The 20,780-nt window shown below is 33.4% G+C and overlaps 2 protein-coding genes across 2 annotated transcripts in view; both read right to left on the bottom strand.

Moving 5' to 3' along the window:
- LOC106103103 (UPF0183 protein CG7083) overlaps positions 1–11,248 on the bottom strand; it is a 21,220-nt gene extending 9,972 nt beyond the window's left edge. The window contains exons 1-6 of the mRNA XM_013282768.1: positions 11,040–11,248; positions 5,011–5,093; positions 3,264–3,391; positions 2,031–2,190; positions 1,542–1,637; positions 758–1,006 (exon numbers count right to left, since the gene is read on the bottom strand). Of these exons, the coding sequence (XP_013138222.1) occupies positions 758–1,006; positions 1,542–1,637; positions 2,031–2,190; positions 3,264–3,391; positions 5,011–5,093; positions 11,040–11,103 (780 nt within the window). The 5' untranslated portion in view covers positions 11,104–11,248. The remainder of the gene's footprint in view (positions 1–757; positions 1,007–1,541; positions 1,638–2,030; positions 2,191–3,263; positions 3,392–5,010; positions 5,094–11,039) is intronic.
- Positions 11,249–12,540: 1,292 nt separating this feature from the next.
- Positions 12,541–20,672, bottom strand: LOC106103137 (G patch domain-containing protein 1 homolog). The gene is made up of 10 exons (XM_013282806.1): positions 20,468–20,672; positions 20,132–20,322; positions 19,435–19,570; positions 18,353–18,534; positions 17,628–17,852; positions 16,703–16,852; positions 15,602–15,749; positions 14,739–15,156; positions 13,974–14,180; positions 12,541–13,620 (listed from the first exon to the last, which is right to left on the bottom strand). The coding sequence occupies exons 1-10, from the start codon at positions 20,535–20,537 to the stop codon at positions 12,783–12,785; spliced, it is 2,565 nt and encodes an 854-aa protein (XP_013138260.1). The 5' UTR covers positions 20,538–20,672; the 3' UTR covers positions 12,541–12,782.
- Positions 20,673–20,780: the final 108 nt, after the last annotated feature.

The raw sequence follows: 20,780 nt of genomic DNA, 5'->3' as shown, positions 1-20,780 counted from the left end.
CAAGTTTTAATGTGAAAGTACCAGGCGGTCATAAACACTACAGCTGTGTTTCAGTGCAGTAGCGCAAACGTAAGGCTAGTAAGTAGCTATAGTTTGTCTAAATAAGATAGATTAGTTTGATAAATAACGTATATGACGTATCGAATTAACTTTGTTTGAAGGTAAATGCCGTACTTAATTGACAGCTATTGTAGTGACGAAACAAACACGCATAGCGAACAATTATGAACTATCGATATTTGGTTTAAATAAAATTTATCTAACTTAACTAAATTATTATTTTCTTGTTACTACTACTACTAATTTATTAATGACAATTTAGTAATGACAGAAATAATAGCGAAATCCAAATCGATTACATACAGCTGTAGTAGTAATAAATATATATTTACTCTCATTTTTTGTACTGGTTCTGCAGGTCATTATTAATTTGAGAAAACATTGTTTTATTTTTAATTCATAAGTTACAACTACGAACCTATCGATTCCTACTTCCATAAAAATAAAAATCGAAAATCGATAAGATTCATGACTAATTTTACACATGGGTTGTGTAAAATCAGTCATAGCCCTACTAAATTTGAAATAAATTGTCAAACTAATCTATCTCATTTAGACAAACTATAGTAAGTACGTAGTAAGTAGTAAGCACGATATTTTAATTTGTGATAGCTACGAGCATTTCTATTGAGGTGGTACAAAGTTTGACATCGAAACATCTTGTTCTCATTCTACTGTCATATGTATACGCCAGTACCTGTAACATGTCAGTTACTGGTATGCCATTATCAGCACAGGTTGAATCCAGCGGAATACAAAAGTACCAGGCGAGCATAACCTCGCAGTAGTGATGTTTACCTTCAGTGTACATGTGCAGGCGCAGTGCGAGCGTGGCTGCGGGCGAGCGCAGCACGTCGCAGCGGCGCAGGTGCAGCTGCTGCCGGTAGCAGGACAGCGGCAGCTCGGGTAGTGGCGCTGCGCACCGCCCACTACTACTGCTGCTTAACTAAAATAAATTAATTTTATTAATTTCCTCTATAGGTAGGGGATTTGTCAAAACTAGTACCAGGCCCCCAGACCTTGCTATCGAACAAGAACAAACCATAAAAGTTAATTAAAAAATATTGGTAAAAATCTAAGTTAGGATCGACCTGACCTCGTCATTTGTACATCTTACTAATGTTATAAATGCGTATTTTGATGGATTTTTGTTAGAGTTTGTTGCCTAAATCTCGATGAAATTTAGCAAAGACGTAGAGCATGTAAGAATATGTAGGCTACCTGCACTTTTGTTTCCTAATTCCACGCGACAAAAGTCGGAGACGAAAGCTAGTAAAGTATATATTATACTAATATTATAAATGCGAAAGTTTAGCTCGATGGATGGATGTTAGAGTTTGTTGCCTAAACGGCTGAACTAATTTCGATTAAATTTAAATAGTTTGGAATAACATAGGCTACTCACTTTTGATTTATTTTTTATCCACGCGGACTAAGTTGCGGACGAAAACTAGTGAAAAAATAGTGAATTCTAGTCTTACTTGATGTTGTGATCCATAGTAAATGGTGGTCCGGGAGACGACAGGAGAACCGCCGTTGGGGAACTGCAGCGAGCCCAGGCCGTGCGCGTACCCAGGCTGAAATTATAAACAACAGATTTAAAGAAACATAATTTTTTTACATAGATATACTGATATAAACAGTATAAAAAAACCTTACGCGTTAATAAAGAGCTTTTAAAAATTACAGTAAAGCCCGCTAGACACGTCCTGCTTTATCTGAATAGTCGAATGTTCAGAAAAAACTGAGCGTGTTTAACGGGCTTAAGCTTTAAAAATGAAAACACTTGTATTAATATTTTAAGAAAAGCTATCAAACTATACTGTCACTTATGAGATCCTGGTATCTCGATCAGATATTAAACAAATAATATTGTCTCTGGTTTGTTAAAGATAGTGAAAGAGATGTCAATAAATGTCATGACAGTGGTATTATAAGTTTAAATCCGCTGTACATAAGGGTCTAATTACCTCAAATTTACTATCAACAGGAAAATAGAATGAAAGTCCTCTAAAATTGAGTGCGAAGAGATGCCGTTGCGAGTCGTAAAGGCCGGGGTGAGTCGCGCCAAAGCAGTGCTCCACTTGCTCTATAGACGGCGTGATCTCCGGAGAATTGAAGCACATGCCACTGGAAATACGATTTTATACTATCAGAAATAAGACTCAATTTCATATCCAAGTGATTCATAACCAAATAAGTTCAGAAATTTAAAAACTTCTCAGTTCTTATTTACTCATGACATAAAAACCTGTAATTTTTTTAAAGTCCACGAGTAAAGTTTGGGAATCTCAGAATTAGACAATAATGGAGTGAATTTAAAAAGTTTTTCTCTTAATATGTATTTCTCAACAAAGCATCTAATAATAATTAATCTGTTCCTAACAACAGTTAATGTGACAAATAAACGCTATTATTACCTTGTCCCTGAGAGATTGGCGCGCGCGGGAAGTAAACGCGCGAACATTAAAATGTCATTAGGTCACAGATACGCAAAGAGTAAATACCTTGCACCGCATATTGTTGCCACAACTATCGCTTATTTTTTTTAATATATACATATAATAAAATTGGAGAGTCTGTTTGTTGTTATTATAATATCAAAAGAAAAAATCAAGATTTCGGGAAGATTATGTATTAGTGTTGCTGATAACGAAACTCGAATATAAAAAAAAATTGTCTGTCTGCCTGTCCGCAAGCAGGGTTCCGGGTAATCTCCGAAACGGCTGGACCGATTTCGACCGGACTGTCACTAAAGGGTAGCTGGCATAGACGGGCATATTGTAGGCGACTTTTTATCGTAATATTGCGTGAACAAAGTCGCGGACAACAGCTTGTTTATTAGTAAAAACATGTCAGTAACAGCGTATCAAACCACTTCATTTTATTGTTTACAATTGTCAAATTCACAATTGCAGATGTCAAAATTACCGTTACCATTACAACTTTGCTTCCTTAGTGTTGGCAGCTTGTAGTTTATGATCCCTTTCCCTTATAAGGTTTTTTTTTCGAATTTATCTACCCCCTAAGTTTAATAGCGTTAAAATATACAGCCTGAAGCGTTTCGTTGTCTTTTTATTGAAGATAGAATAATTTAAAAACATGCTATGATTGCTGACATCCTACGCCACGAATTAGTGTGTGTTTACGCTTTATTATATTAGTATAGATATACTCGTAGATATAGATTGTTGTGTACTCACCTATACCTAAGCTTAACTAATTTCATATTGTATATTTCTATAATTTTGAGGCGCTGTGCGACCGGGTCGAATATTAACCGGATGCCGTCCTGCGGCATATTTATTACTAGGTCTACCGATAATGGATTCTGAAACAAAAAAACAATAATTAAAATACAATTTTAATAATTAACCAATGTTATAAGACCCTATGTTTGAAACTGTAGATTTTAAACTGAATAAGGTATTTTGTACTAAAATCAAAAATAAAGATCTCTGTATAGAAAAATGTAAATAATGTGGTAGAATGAAGACTGGAAAAATGTATATCGAAAACCATTACCGGAAGGTATTCCCGCGTGAAGGCGTTCCTACATTAAATGACATTCTGTTCTGAATACTTCAAGTTTTTTGGCATATGTAGACTCCCTAAACATACAAAAAATATAAAATAATCATAACTTATTTACAATTATCCTCAACAGAGCGTTAGAATCAGGGTTGCGGCTGCTCATACAACCCTGTTCCCCCCAAGTGATAAAAAGGGGGCGCCTATGGAATCTCGATCAAGGAGATAGAAGCACTAAAATTAATACTGGTCCTCAATCCTAATGTTTTTTATGTTTTCTGTTATTGCTGTGAGAGATGGCAGTAAAATTGTTATAGTATTAGACATACTAGCTAACGCCCGCGACACCGTCCGAGTGGAATTAAAAAAATGAAAGTAGCCTATGTGTTCTTTCAAATTATCTTACACATCTAGGCCAAATTTTATGGAGATCTATTCACCCGTCTAGGTTACAAACAAACATCCATCCATCTAAACTTTCGCTTTTATAATATTGGTATGAAGTATTATTCCAAATACATCTACGTTATTGACAAACATTTCCCGCGAAGTTTATTGTAAATTGTTAAGGTCATTTCTACTGCCTACACACATTGTCATTTGTTATCCCACTCTTTTTCTTAGATAAGACAGAGATGGCAATATGTACACGCTCTCTCACAGCTTTTGTTTTATTCCCACTTAAACATTCCTATTAATAATCCTGATTAATTCTATCTGTATTATTAACCTTACCACACCTAGGGATTGCTACCATCAGTGCCATAATGTCGAAAATCAAGGCACAAAATACGGCGTATAGTCTATGTACAGAAGTCAGTGGCAAGTTTCCGTGGAAACGTACCGTTTAAAAACACCTGTCAAATGGAATGCACCAAAACAAAAGCGCGCCATCATGTGAATGCGTGATTATTTATACACGTGTAGAATTTTACTACGCGACAAATATCGCGGTGAAATAATCTTCACACAAGACATGAATCGACTAGCGACCGCGAGTTCGTTTTCTCTAAACCTGGTTTCAATTTAATCTAGATTCAGTTGTTTAAGATTTACATAGTAACAAACATCCATACATTTGTACTTTATAAAACTCATCAACTTGCTCTTGTCTCTACGGAGGGTCGGCACAATATGGACATATGTATACATTTCTATCTGTATACATGTCCTCTTTCAAACAACCTATCCATACTTTCGGTCTTCCTCTACCTTTCCCCTATATAATACTAGCTTTCGCCCGCGACTCTGTCCGCTTGGAATTTAAAAAAAAACGAAAGTAAGGAGCCTATGTGTTCTTCTAGACTATCGTCTACATCTATACCAAATTTCATCGAAATCCGTTCACCTGTTTAGGCTACAAACTCTAACAAACATCCATCCATCCATATAATATTAGTTTAGATAGTATATATTTACCTGATCACTATATAAGACTTGCACACCTCGTATTGTACCCACTTGGCTTTGTATGATGGCAACTGACTGAGAGAAATGCATCCCTGTAACAGAAAGTACATGTTAATAAATAAACATACAAAAAAGCATTTTTTTTTATATAACATAAGGTGGCAAACGAGCAAGTGGCCACCTAAATCCACCATAATGGCGAAGCGACCTCTGCCCATAGACATTCGCAATTGCAGATGCGTTGCCTACCCTTATACGACGGCGGAGGACAAGCACATTAAGAGGACATTTCCCCTTCCTATGCATCTCCTCCACCGTCAAATCCACTTCCCTTTCGCATCCTCTCCTTATAAGAAAAGGGTGGTAATTACACCGGGCATTCCGGCCCCTTCGTGCTAAGATGTTAAAGCGGGCACTACCACTGTCAAATTTTAATAGTACTTCAATTTTTAGACATATGTTTTACTAGTATAAACGCTCAAGACGCAGCAAAATTAAGAAAACATGATAAAACCATCTTAAGGCTAGCTTTTGCCTGCGACTTCGTCCGAACGGATTAAAAAATATTAATATATCTTATGTTATTTAGTATTAATATAGCTTAATAATGGTAAAAGAATTTTTGAAGTCCGGTAGTTTTTGAGTTTATTCGATACATACAAAAATACAATCTTATCTTCATAAGTATAGCGTAGACTATAGTTTCATAGTAACAAAGACACACATTATTGTGACCTCCATACAAAATTGTATTGTATAACATAGAGCTGCAAAAAAAGGTTACGCTCGCTTACGGAATATTAACAACTCTGTTCATACAATCCATCAATATTTATTAAAAACATCGTCTGGCGCCGTTACTTTGACATGTCAATTTTAATATTTACTACTTTGATAGTCGTTGGAAATGACCCTGTTGAGATTTTTCATATCATAAACGAAGCCATATTTTAAACTACCATAAAATTGTAAACTAAACGAATCACACAAACGAACATAACAAACTATTAAAACCACCAGTACAATAATACTATCGTCTCACTCATTTTCTTTGAAAAAACTGTGACAAAAACAGATGTTTCGACAGCAGGACCCACGTATAGTCGCAGAAATCCGTGGTATACCACTTCAGAAAAAAAATCCCTTGTTCATTCCAACGAAACAAACTCCGCCTCTTCCTACAAATAACTATTTAGATAGCAGTAAATGCAAACGAAGGTATAATAGAAACCAACTAGTTGTGTATCAAACAGACTTTTTTTCGTATATACATTTATAAGGCGTTGTATTGGTTTTTGTTCCATGTCTTGTTTCAAAATGTTCAAACGAATGTAGCTTTTAACGGAACGCCCAGATTCCACGGCTGTACATGCCTTAACAATTATCTAGGCTAGTTTAAAAAATATATGTCAGCGCATTATTTAGCCCATTAGCATGAGTAGGGCGTGACTATAACCCTCAGAGGGACAATTACCTCGCTTGGTTACACGAAAAAGACCATTTCTATTATTTGTTACAGAAATGACCTATTTACGGTATTCAAGTGTGTAATTTTACCTTTGGTTTTTACGTATTCAAATCTTACTAATATTATAAATGCGAAACTTTACATGGATGTTTGTTAGAGTTTACAGCGTAAACAGCTTAACGGATCTCAATGAAATTTGGCATAGACGTAGAGGATGGTCTTGAAGAACACATAGGCTACTCACTTTTAGTTTTTTTTAATTCCACGCGGACAGAATCGCGGGTGAAAGCTAGTTATCGATAAATAAACGTCCTTTTTACGTAACGTTTTGGTGTATTGTTTTTCCGTTGCAGTAATAGTTCCACTATCATTCAAATCAGTAATATTTTTAATTGGCTTTTAGGTTGTTTTCGACATCGAAACGATGGCGTCGAGCCAAGACCCTTCACGATGGAATATAGTGAAATACGAAAATAAATCTGTGATAATGCTGTAACACACGCTATGATTAGTTCATTACGATCTTATTATAGTAAATTATTTTTAGAAGACATATATTTATGTGTATTTTAAATTTTTTGACTCTTAGCCTCCCGCCACGCCTATGACGTGAAATTTCATGTTGTTGTTGTTGTTGATAATCCGCAGTGGGCCAGAGCGTGCGCACACTTAAACCTAAACCATCGCAGAACTGTTTAGTCTCACTTAGATTTCTATGACCTTATATGGAGGTGCGCACACTACTCGATTTTTAGTTGTGCAACAAAATAGTTGAATTGGTTGCGAAACAATCGACAATCGCACAACAGTAGTGCGATAGTTTAGTCAAAGGCGTGCGCCCTTTTTATCGTTTAGCCACATTCCATAACATTATTCGTTTTGCATTGGCTTTTTTTTATACCAGTTCTAAAACAAAGGCCTCGTGCAGTCATCTTTTTGCGGTGAGTTTATTAAAGTTCAACATCAGAAATAGCTGGAGTTATTTCTGATTCTGGTTTATAGACGAAAGGTGAGTATGACAATAAAGGTGATTCTACACTGGAGTGCTAACAATGTTTTTATATTAAATTAGTAATCTATCTACATATAATAAAATTGGCGTGTCTGTAATATCCAAAGAAAAATTTCAGATTTCGGGAAGATGATGTATCTTTTTTTTTTGGTTTCGGGGGAAATCTTCAAAGGATACCTTTCCTTCTGGGGGGAAGGCAGGGTTATGTAGGATTTGACCTACTAAAACCCCCTCGGTGGCCATCCTCTAGTGACATTGACGAAGGTTCCGGGATCTCCAAGGAACACACCGGAACCTTCGGCACTTTTGTCTGTCTGTCAAACTTATACGAAAAGGAGCCCCTATATGTCTTGCGCCCTGGGCGATCACCCCACCACGCCCTGAAGTAAATAAAATCTATACAGTGTTAATGTGCGTAAAACAGAAAATTAATAATTATAGTAAACAAGCTCCGAAAATGACGCAAAACCGTGTAGTGATATCCAGTTGTACGGTTTGCAAAAACACTTCAATGCCACGCTACTCACGTAAACGATATCATTGTAAACAATATTTTTATTCTATCGCTTGTTTTGAACTGATAAAGTTTAGACGATACGCTATTTACGATATTATAACGCGTATTATAGCATCGTTGTAAACAAGCTACGTTTTTAAATTATTATTTTTTTCGTCGTGTTAACATAGGAAAAAATACGCAAAAATTTTACCTATTGTATTAAAAAATCTGTACATTGCATCAGCTTATATCAAACTGTTGCATTGAAGAAATATATTTAACCAAATAAAACATCAAAGAACATAGTCTGGCAGAAAACAAAACAAACTTTTTTTTACAGACGGACTCGAGGACTAAAGCTAGTTTTATTAATAGGCTATAATAGTAGATTGCATTGCATTACTTTTTATCGAGATATTGTAGTTAGAAATCTATACTAATATTATAAAGAGGAAAGATTTGTATTTTTGTATAATTGAAATAACTCACAAACTACTGAACCGATTTTAAAAATTCCTTTACTATTAGAAAGGTAATTTATAGGTGAGCAACATAGGCTATATTTTTAAATTTCATATAGACGAAGTCGCGAGCAACAGCTACACTTATAAAAAGAAAAGAACGATTGTCCGTTTCCTAAGCATTTTGGTCATTTGGCTCCAACAAAAATCTAAAATTTTACATTACAATATCTGCTAATTTATAAGTAATATATTGAGTTTTCTATAAAATTTTCTAACATAAGGTGAAGCAAATGTAATTTCTTAATATTAATTCAAGTTTCAGTGTTCAAACAGCCGCCTTAATCTGTACACTGTATTTGTACTAAATTTAAACAATACACCAGTTTATGGCCACATTGTTTTTGTTTTATTAAAAAAACTACATAATAACAAAACAATGCAATGTTAAAAATAAAACATTAATTGTTTTATCATCACTGTGATCCGTGAAATTAAAATAAAAACTTTATTAAATTTTTATTTTAAAACATATACAATGAAAAATGTTATATCTAGATCGTGTATATATGCTTAATATTTTCCTATGTAATTGTGTGATTAAATTAGCTGTTGTGTATGTTATACACACTAGCTTTTGGCCCTTTATTATCCATGTAATTAAAACTAAAGAGAGACAATGTGTTCTTGAATATCCTCTACATCTATACCAAATTTAAATCAAGTCAGTTTATGCCAGTGATTCTCAACCTTTTTTTGTTGCACACAAAAAGATTAAAATTATTTACTTACTAACACACTGCATAAATAGTTTATGAAAAAATGTAATATATAGGAAATAAACTAATATATACGGTGAAGGAAAACATCGTGATGCAACCTGCACATATCGGCGAAGGAATTCAAAGATATGTGTGAAGTCAACCAACCCGCACTTGGCCAGCATGGTTGACTATGGCCTAGTCACCCCTTATTAGGGTAGGCTCCGAGCCCCTCGGTGGGGACATATAGTGAGCTGGTGATGATGATGATAATGATACTACAATAATAACTAAATGTTTTTTAAGGGATTAATAACAAGCTCCAACAGTGGTAGAGCCCGCTTTAACATCTTCGCATGAATGGGCCAGCTCGCCCGGTGTAATACCACGACCACACAGAAGACAGGCGTGAAGTGGAAGCAATTCCGCGTTTCGTCTGATGAGTGTGGTGCCAGAGGCCTAATTTTAGTCCCTTTCCCTTTCCACCCTTTCCTTAAGAGGAAAGGATGGGAAGGAATAGTGGATTTGACGGTGAAGACGCATAGTAAGGGGAAATATCCTCTTTATGTGCGTCTCCTCCGTCAATTAAGGGTAGGCAATGCATCTACAATTGCAGATGTCTATGAATATTATAAATCCTGTTTGATTTATGACTGATAATAATTGATAAAAATGTGATCAGACGGTTATGTAAATAAAAAGATACCACCTCATATCTCGAATGATGCAATAAGTATTTTTTACTATTTTACATAATAGAACTTGCACTAAAAATACATCTAGAATCTTCTTACTGCTATAATTGTTGAAGTTAAATGGTTTGTAGCCTAAAAGGCTGTTTGAATCTCTGTGATATTTGGCATAGATACCATACTCTGTAAGAAAATGTCTACTTTCTTTTGTTTTTTAATTCCATGCAGAGTTGTTGGACAATGCTAGTCTAGAAATAATCATAACTATAACAAAGCCAAAATCTAAAAGAGTAAAAATATCTTAGTGTGTTAGTAAACTTTACTGGATAGTGTCTTTACTCTTGTCCTAACAAATGGTTATTAAAAAAACCTAAGCCAACTTTTTATGTATTAATTAATCATATAGTACTGTCAAAAACCATACAAAAACACTGTTATCTCTATATAAGGTGTGGAAACTTAACATTTTTTGTAATATTTTACAATTTTAAAATATATCAATGTTAATTTTACTTCTACATAGCATATTGGATTTTTAATAAAACATATTTCTTAAGATCATAACATTATAGTGCAATAGTTTAAAATAAAAATTTGTTCTCTAAATGACCTCAATATGTGATAACAGAGCAATGACCTGAGCTTTAAAATTCATGAGACAGAAAAACAACTTTAAAACCTGATATTTACTAATCATAATAATTTGTTTATAACCTATTTAATTTATACTTAATTTATTAAACAAAAATCACAATTTGACTAGTATAATACATTAAAATAAGCAATAAATTTGCAAGGAAAAAATTTGAAATCGTATTATTTAATTAATAAAATGTGAAATAGAGACAGGAAAGAGTTCAGAACAGGTTAAACTACAAAATGTCGTGAAAAACATAAAAACAAGGCAACCTTAGCGATTTCACGGTCAAGTGTAGCAATAAAAAAAATAAACATTCAAGGCAGAGACGAAACAAAGACTTGACACTTCGCGAATAAAAAATCAATGTTCCAAATACATTGTTTAAGATATTTGATGATATAAATACTACGACAATTTAGTTCGATATACAATCATTGCGTAAGCTTCCCTTTGAAAATACAACGCAAATAATTGACGTGAGGTAATAAACATAAGAAAAACTCACCAAGTACGAATTCCCAGGTATCACAACCCAGGGATCGCTCCGGGACGATTTCTAAATCCAACATCGTACACAAAACACTTAATAGACACTAAACTAACTAACTTTCACTTCAGAAAACACAATTTTAACGTTCATATGCGTTATTACGCTGCCTTTCTTTGTTTGCCAACTTTAGTTTTCAACCATTTTGTATTTGTCAGAGGAACTGTCATTACAAACAGCTGATTGTATTTTGTCAGGGAAGTATTCAAGGTTGAATTTTAACGATCATTTGTAGAATTAATTTTTCTCGGCCTATTCTTAGTTGCAACTAAGGATAGTTATCTTGTCTCGTAAGGGTATTGTTTGCTCTCGATGTTTTCTTTTATCAGTATAATAATAAAAGCCTGTCAAACCTTCACAATTGATTCAATTATGTAATATAAAAATTAGCAATTCGTAAGTTTTGACTATTAGTCAGATTCGATAATGTGTTAATTTAAATTTCTATAATCAAACGAGTCTTTTAATTCATTTAAGTTTCTTACACAATTCATTAATTAGATCAAACAAAATGTTATTACAATGTGCAAGTTTTATATTTTATATTTGAAAACACACTTGGTAATTAAAGATTAAAAGGTATAAAACAATTTTGCTATAGCAGTACATATTAAGTTTGTTATTTAATGCAGTAATATTTACACTTGTGTTTATTAACACTTGAATACAGCCCTGCAATGGCATAGTGACGCATGCGTACCAAAATGAAGATAAATTTCAATGTTGTGGAACTGTTTTATACATATCTCTTTCACACACGTTACTTTTCAAATCTGCTGTCTCTTTCGTTAAAGTTTTGACATCTTTCTTTCTCTCATTCTAAATGTATATATGTGTCCTTATCTAATAGAATAGTTTAGACAACTTTAAGATATTTCCATTGCTGTTCGTATTAATTTTTTATAGATTCATTGCTGGTATTGAACAGATATTAATGTAACAAGGTTAGCAAAAAAAGCAATGTATAACGAAAAATATCTATAAACACAATATGTGATTGTGTTTTTGTTTTGTTATATCTGAATCATGAATTTCTGTCAGACTGCTGGTCTACTTTATAAAACAAAGGATTATTATATTACAGTAAAATAACAATAGTTTCTGATGTAGTTTAAATTAAAAAGTGCTGATAGATTAACTTTTATTGTATGTTTACAAGTTTTGAATGATTCTGATGCTGATATATTGGTTCATTTCCCGCCATTAATTTTAACCTTCGTACGATCTCAACGCCCACACTTTCGACATCTAACGTAACTATTGTGTAAGAGTTGTTTATGCGGTCATATTTAAAATGCGTAGAGTTTCGCGCAAAATCATAATAAGCACGTTATAAAACGTATTGTTTTGTACGCTGGATGACCCACTTAATATTGTTTTAATTTATTTTTCATCTGACTTTACCGTTGTGTTATTTTTTATAAATCGTATGATTATCGAAATAAAACATTTTTGGCAGTACAAAAATCTTTTTTATTTGATATTTTAATGGAATTAAGTACATTCTAGTACTCTGCCTAATACTTAATCATTATCCGGTAAACAACCGCAAATATTTTAGGATAATCTGTCGAATTATGTTACTCTTTCTAAGGTGCTTTTTTTTCTTATTTATATGGCAGCATTTACTTTAAGGGTTCCTAAGTCCCATTAGTTCATAAAAAAACATTATTTTGACAATTTTCATCGGTTTAAAAATATCTACCTATCCTTTTTCTTGTGTTTAGACTTTTTATGTTTCGATTTGTGTTTTTTGCTTTTCTTTTTCTTATCCTTTTTTGATTTCAATTCTTTCGCTTCGACCCAAGAGTCCGAATCGGACGATGATTCATCTCTCTTTTCTTTATTTCTATATACAGGTTTAAAATCATTTACAATTATAACACTATCTTCAATATGTTTTTTCAAATTATCTGGTATTTTCGGACCATAAACGTTTGCATCTTCATTTGTTTCTGGAATGTTTTTAATTTCTTCATTGTCTGTGGTTTTATCTTTAGATTTCGTTTCGTTGTTTATTTTTGTCTCGTTTGTTTTATCTGTATTCCTTTTCCATGAATTAAGTTCATCGAAATCAATATTAGCGAAAATACCACGAGGCGGTGATGTATTTCTTTCGACGTTTTTAGGTTTGTCTATAAAATCATTTACGTCTGTTGTATTCGATTCATTTACTTCCTCATTCTCACTGTCGCTTAAAAATATCGATTTGTATAGATCCATTTTATCGAATTTATTTATAGTTTCTGTGACGACACTTTTTTCGTTGTTTTTCAAATCTATTTCCGATTCTTTTAAGAATAATTCTGCGACTGTCATTCTTTTAGTAAAACCAGTATTAATAGATGTTTGCGGTTCTATATATATCTTTTTCGCTGTTATTTCTTTTGGTTTTATCACAGTGTCGATACTAAGTGATTTTGAGCCGCTGAATTTTGTTTGCTCTTTTGTGAAGCTTTCCTTATCGTGTACGGAGGATTCTAAATAAGAGAATATTGAATACGAAACTTTGGGTTTATCATCTTTCTTGGGCTCGTCTCTGTAACAATACATAAAAATAAGTTATCTGTACTAATATAATAAAGCGTAAATACACTACTTAGTTATGTAGTTTGTCAACAATCATAGTATATTTTTAAATAATTCTTTTCAATAAAAAGCTACATTTATTACGCGTTTTATTCTATATATTTTCATGCTATTAAACTTAGGGAGTAAACAATTTGGAAAAACCTTAATGCGATAAAGTGATAAAAATTACGAGCTGACGACATCAAGGAAACAAGGTTACCATGGTAACGGTATTATCCAATATCAAATGCCTTCGTATTGTGCATTTGACATTTAAAATTTCACAAATATAAATAAAACAAAGTTTTTTTTAATTCTTACCTTGTTGTACCAGGTTCTGGTATATTAAACCTTTTGCATACCAAAGATTCCGGTCTCCAAGGGGTTTCTTTCCTGGTCATAGTACCGAAAGCACCGATCCTCGCCGCTTCTATTTGCTCGGGTGTTGCCAGACCGTAGCTATTTGTACTCTTAGCGACAGCGCAAAGAGGATTTATTCCGTCATCTGGCTCAGATGCGTGTGTAAATCTAAAACAATATAAACATTATTATTATAAATTATTTGTTCGCTGTTGCTTACGACTTCATCTGCTTGGAATTTAAAAAATACAGTAGAACCTCGATTAGTTAAAGTCCAAGGAAACACAAAATATTTTAAGTTACAGAGGTTTTGGGCTATGATGGAAGGGAACATATTATTTTTTGAAGTTATAGAGGTTTTTAATTTACCGAGGTTTGAGTTATCGAGGTTCTACTGTAGTATAAAATATAGTCTATGTTACTCATAACGTAGCTTTTTAATGGTGAAATTTTTGAAATCTGTCCAGTAGTTTTTGTTTTTGAGTTAATTCAATACATACAAAAATACAAAATTTCCTTTTTTAATACTATTATAGATTACATTAATAATATGTAAATTAGACTAGAACTGGTTTAAAATGTAATAAAACAGCAACACATCTGTGAATACGATTGTCTATGGATAGTCGTCGTTTTTAAACCCATGTACGAGGAGTTGTGGGCGTAAGCTAGTTACTTTATAAAATTTATTTAAAAAAAAACCCAAAGAATATAAGTAGATAATACCTTTCTTCCATAATCCCAGTCAAAGGTTTGTATAATTTTGCTGCTTGTTCGAACTCGGCCAACTCTCTGTCTCTTTCCCACTCACATAATCTATCATTAGTGCTATCTCTTTCTACCACAGTATCTCTATTTTTCAAATATTTTTCATATCTTGCCTGTTTTGAAGGATCACCGACGAACGGTTTGAAAACTTTTTGTATATCTTTACCGGAATCTTTTATAGAAATAAAATCTAATTCCGTTTTATTTTCCGTGGTAGAAATAAAGTTGACATTTCTACCGGCTATTTTAGTGATTGGATCACTTGTCTCTGATACGTTTGTTGTCTCTGGTATTATTGTTTCTGGTATCTTTGGTACGGGAGTTTCCCCCAGTAAAGCGCCTCTCGCTTCCGCTGTTAATTCATGGCGACCTAATCCTAAAGGAGTAAAAAAGTTTAAAAAAATTGCAATTTAATCTAGAATGGCTACTATTTATAACAGTCAAATTCTTTTGATTATAAATCACGCTTACAAATATTATATTAACATGGTTAACCAAGTTCGTATGTCAAGAAATATAATACGTAATTAAAAATGCGTCATTTTGGAATTGCTTTTGTCAGCGACTTCGTCCACGAGGAATTAAAAAAATGTATTAAAACAGCTGATGTCTTTTAATTTTTTTTTGGTATGTATTTTTACAAATGCATAGTCTGGCAGAACAAATACGCTACTTACTAAATTATTTTTCAATTCCACAGGGACGGAATCGCGGGCGACCACTTGTATATTATTTTATATTATAATTTGCTATTTGAAAAAAATCATTTATTCTAAAAATTAAAAATATACAATAAAATAAATATTAAAAAACCATTTTACCTTGATCTCTGGGCGCATGTGTTGTCGGTTCGAACCTGGTCCTCCTTGCGCCGGCGGGCGCGGGCGTGTAGTCACGAGGCAGCGCGGGGGCAGGGTACGACGGCACGCCAGGGAGGGGGACACTCGATTTTATGAACCCTGCTAACACCTATGACAAACAAAAGATTAACATGAATATAACAGTAAATAAGTAAAAATGTCAACAATTCTTTTATCCAAGTAACTTTTGTACGCGAATGTCCGTGTGGAATACAAAACTTATCAAACAGGATTTATCGAGATGTGAATTAACAAACATCCATCCATCCAAAATTACTAAAGTGTAACATTAGTATGAAATATCAATACGGAATATGCTTGTATTTTTTCTTTTTATAAACGATTCTACTTGTTATAAAATAACCTGAAAAAAAAAATGACGCGAAAATATTCATCCATTGAGCTAAAAATAATAAAATAAAATTACGACCATTTTCGAGCGACTAAAACGCGACCGGAGTTGTCATGACGATTGACGTCAATCGTCTTATTCCATTCATAACATACGCTCAGATGTCACTTCGACGTAAAAAACAAAAATAATTCTCCAGGTCAAAAATAGATTCATTTTTATTATTCCTGGGACAAATAAATGGTAATTAAAAATTCTATTCATTAATTTTTTATTTTAAAGTTGGTTTTGGTACCGTGTTTACAGTAAAATACTTCAAGAGTGTATTTCTATATAAACTAATGTAAATGAACTGTGTATTATCAATACAGCGACGCCATATTAGATAAGCCACTTGCTTCGACCAATAGTGTGCGTTTTAGAACTTAGCGAGGGAAATTAAAAAAAAAGACACTTTTTAATGATTAAATTCAGCCATTAAATCACATTATATTTAAAAAAATCTTTGCAGGACTGTTTTTATAGTAATAAAGTATACTTAAAAACAGTTTGGTACAATTTGGCGTCATATGCATATTGCCTATTTTTTTTCTGGTTATTCTATAACAAGTAGAATCGTTTAAAAAAAGAAAAAATACATGCATATTCCCTATTAAAAAAAAAAACAGAAAGGAAAATACCCTATACATTTTTCATTTATGTTTACTTACATTATTATTCTTTGTATTAGTTTTCTTAGGTATATCTTTCTCCGGGCCGCTTAATGCGAAGTCATAATGCGACATGTCCGCACTCGCGTAGATATCGTCGTCGTCCACTTCGAAGGCGCCAACACCGAACGCCTGACCGCGTATAGATACCTATAATAAGAAAAATGAAAATAAATTTAGTACTACTACTAGATTTCGCCCGTTACTCCGTCTGCATGATTAAAAAAATAAAAGTTACTACTCTATGTGTTCTTCCAGACTATCCTCTACATATATGCCAAATTTCATTGAGATCCGTTCAGCAGTTTAGGCTACAAACTCTAACAAACATCCATCCATCTACACTTTCGCATTTACAATATTAACACATTACTCAGTGATAATCTAGCTTTCTAATATTGAAAGAATTTTTGAAATCGTTTCAGTAGGTTTCGAGTTTATATGTTACTAAAATAATTTTTTTTTCTTTATATTAGTACTTGCTGTTTCCATGAAATTATAAAAACTTTATTTTATTGTTTACATTTATGAGATTTTCAATTGCAAATGTCAAAATTCAAATGCACAAATGACAACAAAGGCTTTTGATATTGGATAACAATTACCGTTACCGTTCCTTTCCCGCATGACGTTTTTTCTTAGTATTTACTCCCAAAGTTTAATAGCGTGAAAATATTTAGCCTGAAGCTTATCGTAAATGTTATTGTAAGTGTATCTGTAGAGATACATCAGAATTATTTTTTATTATTTTTTCTACCTTGGGTTATCAAGGTTAAGTGTTATGAATATTATTTTGATATTCGAAAAAATAAAATTCTGCCAAGTTAAGGGTTAAAAAAAATGTAAAAAAATAATATGCTAATTAAGAAAGAAGAGTGTTTAGAGTTAGAAAAGATATAAATTAGTCAATTCTTTTGCTACTAACCTTTTTTCCTTTCTCTTTCATAGAAAGATGACTTCTCGATGTACCAGCATCTCCATATTCTCCTACTAAATTACCAAGAACAGAATGTCTGCTTAATCCACTATATCCAAGGCCGAAGCGATCGTTTTTACGCTGCAGAATATAAGGCTCATAATCGTCCGGAGCGAATAATGTGTCATAATCTATTTCTGAATCAGAACTATCTTCGTCTTGGGATGGATTCTCCTGGAATAGGTAAAATTATGTTTTTAACTAAAACAATACTAATTTTTTAATGAAGTAGCTGTTGCTTGCGACTTCGCCCGTGTAATAGCCTATGTTATTCACACATAAATTATCTTTCTAACGGTGAAAGAATGATCAAAATCAGCCTATTAGTTTTTGAGTTATGTCAATACATACAAAATTAAAAATCTTTCCTCTTTATAATATTAGTATAGATTCAAAATAAACTGATGCCATTGGCGTCCCCAGCGGATGATCTGGGGGTCAGGCTGATTATCAAGAGGGGTAAAACTAATTATTTATTCCAAAGAGAATACTAATCAACATTTTTCATAACTCAATGTAAACTGACAAGTCTTTTTTGTTCTCTATGTGGATTGCTAGGGATTCTAGTGTTTCAATTTCATTTTTAAACATATTTTACAATTTTCAAATCACTAGCATAATTTTCTTCTTCAAAGTTAGAATATACCCAAGTTATAATCAAGTATTATTCTTACATTCCTCATATCCGGTGGCATGTAACATCCATACACCTTATGCTGTTCTTTAGCTTTCTTCTTCTCTGCCTTAGCGAGTCTCTCTCCCGTACCCTGACCTTCCCGCCAGCCCATAGCTCGCAGCATCCTGACAGCTGCTGTATCATGTACTGGACGGATTAATTGTTCTAAAACCGGTTCACCTGGAAAGAGTAAAGACATATAGACTAACAGCCTTAATTTGTACTGATATTTGCTTATACTCAGTTTATTCCTAGGTTTAACTTTATACCGCGTTTATTTGTAAAGCTGCTAATGATTAGACAATATAGTATTAGTTTTTGCTCTTAGCTGCGTCCGCTAGGAATTTAAAAAAAAATGTAGTCTATGTGTTCTTTAAGACTGTGCTCTACATCTATGGCAAATTTAATCAAGATCTGTTTAGCAGTTTAGCCTACAAACTCTAACAAACAAATTATCTATATAATCCTTTGCATACCTTAGTAGAATACGATTGAAGGTTCAATCTATATCTATGCCAATATTATAAAGAGAAAAGATTTGTATTTATGTAAAAACTACTGGGCCAATTTAGAAATTCTTTCACCATTAGAAAGGTAATTAATCTTTTTTTTATAATATAAGGTGGCAAACGAGCAAGCGGCCACCTGAATCCGCCAAAATGGCGAAGCGACCGCTGCCCATAGACATCCGCAATTGCAGATGCGTTGCCTACCGACAGAGGAGGAGACGCACATAAAGAGGACTATTCCTCCTCCTATGCCTCTACTCGACCGTCAAATCCAATTTTCCTTCCAATCTTTTCCTCTTAAGAAAAGGATGAAAAGGGAAAGGGAAATAGGCCTCCGTGCACCACATTCATCAGACGAAACGCGTAATTACTTCCACTTCACGCCTGTTTTCTGTGTGGTCGTGGTATTACACCGGGCAAGCCGGCCCTGCAGTGCGAAATGTTAAAGCGGGCTCTATCACTGTTAAAAATCTGTAAGTAACACAGGCCATGCTTTTTATTATCTAATAATTTCACGCAGACAAGGTCGCAAGCAATAGGTAGATATTAAGTAATTTCTTAACATAAATACCTGGTATAGGTCCATCGAAAAACTGACGCCGTTGTCTCTTCTGACCTGAGAACTCTTTTTGAGTCTCCAATTGTCGCGGTGCTATACCAAATTCATCGCGATCCTCATCATCCATAAAATCCTCTGGTCGTTGACTCTGAAATATTCAATACATTCAAAAGTTTAAATTTTTTAATGTAGTTATGTGTTATGTGTATGTCAGTACACCCATGAGTGTCAAGAATGTAGAGAAAAATGATAAAACCATTCCAAAAGAATAAAATAAGTGAACAGATGCACTGAGAAATAATCTTACTAATATCATAAATGCGAAAGTTTATATGGATGGATGTTTGTTAGAGTTTGTAGCCTAAACAACTGAATAGATCTCAATGAAATTTGGTATAGATGTTTAGCATAGTCTGGAAGAACATATAGCCTAATTACTTTTTTAATACCATGAGGATGAACTCATAGGTGGAAGCTAGCATTTATATAATTACTTTCATGTGCGACACCTTCTGCTTGGTAGTAAAAAAAACAAAAGAAAGTAGCCTATGTGTTGTTCAAGATTTTAATTTGGGCCAAATTACATCAAACATCAATGCAAATTTAAAGAGTTTTTTTTTACTTTCAAATTATAGCACTACTCTATTATCCCTTAATAAAAACAAAACATTTGCTGGCTGTAATAACTATATGATTAAATGATACTTACAGAAATTGTCGCCTTTTCGGAACGAGAACTTTTAAAACTGGCCGGTGCCCATCCTTCTGGTGTTCCAACTGTGTTCCCAAAGCCAGCAGAGAACCCTCCAGTGAACGCACCATGGAACCTTCTTCGTCCGTGTGCATCCACCGCATATTGATCTGCTGGCTGTTGGAATTTTCTTTTTGCTGGCACTTCATCTTGAAATACAAATAATTTGGGAGTTAATTTTCTTATACGAACGTTTTAAATAGCGTTAAACACGTATACGTATTTCAATATATTTAAAACAGAATTAAAAGTTTATCTTTCATAATAAATAATAAATAATCGGCCACTTCGTACCTTCTTCATATGGTTCAAGCGGTGTTCCATAGCGAATAACATTATCTTCGTCCGAATCCGAATCACTCATTATTTCCTATTGGTCACAATTTTTTGGATTTACCGTCTACGAATCTTAATTTAAATTAAATATTTTATAGAAAAATATAAACATAACCTTATTTCGTCTTTTGACAGTAGTCTATTTTTCAAAGATCAAAGGTTGCGATTTGCGATACAATTTACCTAAGAGTATGTTAGCAGATGCATGTAAAAAATAACAAAATCATTTAAAAACAAAATAAAAACGCGCTGTGCAACATCCGTACATCTT

The sequence above is a fragment of the Papilio polytes genome, unplaced genomic scaffold, assembly GCF_000836215.1.
Source record: "Papilio polytes unplaced genomic scaffold, Ppol_1.0 DF823868.1, whole genome shotgun sequence".
In the NCBI taxonomy this organism is placed as follows: Eukaryota; Metazoa; Arthropoda; class Insecta; order Lepidoptera; family Papilionidae; genus Papilio; species Papilio polytes.
This window is presented reverse-complemented; position numbering and strand designations above follow the sequence as displayed.

What these genes read in the sequence shown, in the direction of transcription:
- LOC106103137 (XM_013282806.1), bottom strand. Translation starts at nt 20,537, where the DNA reads ATGAGTGATTCGGATTCGGACGAAGATAATGTTATTCGCTATGGAACA. An exon ending in CTAATACAAAGAATAATAAT is followed by an intron (nt 15,750 to 16,702) that starts GTAAGTAAACAT and finishes TGTTTGTCATAG; the next exon opens with GTGTTAGCAGGGTTCATAAA. An exon ending in CCAGAACCTGGTACAACAAG is followed by an intron (nt 13,621 to 13,973) that starts GTAAGAATTAAA and finishes GTATTGTTACAG; the next exon opens with AGACGAGCCCAAGAAAGATG.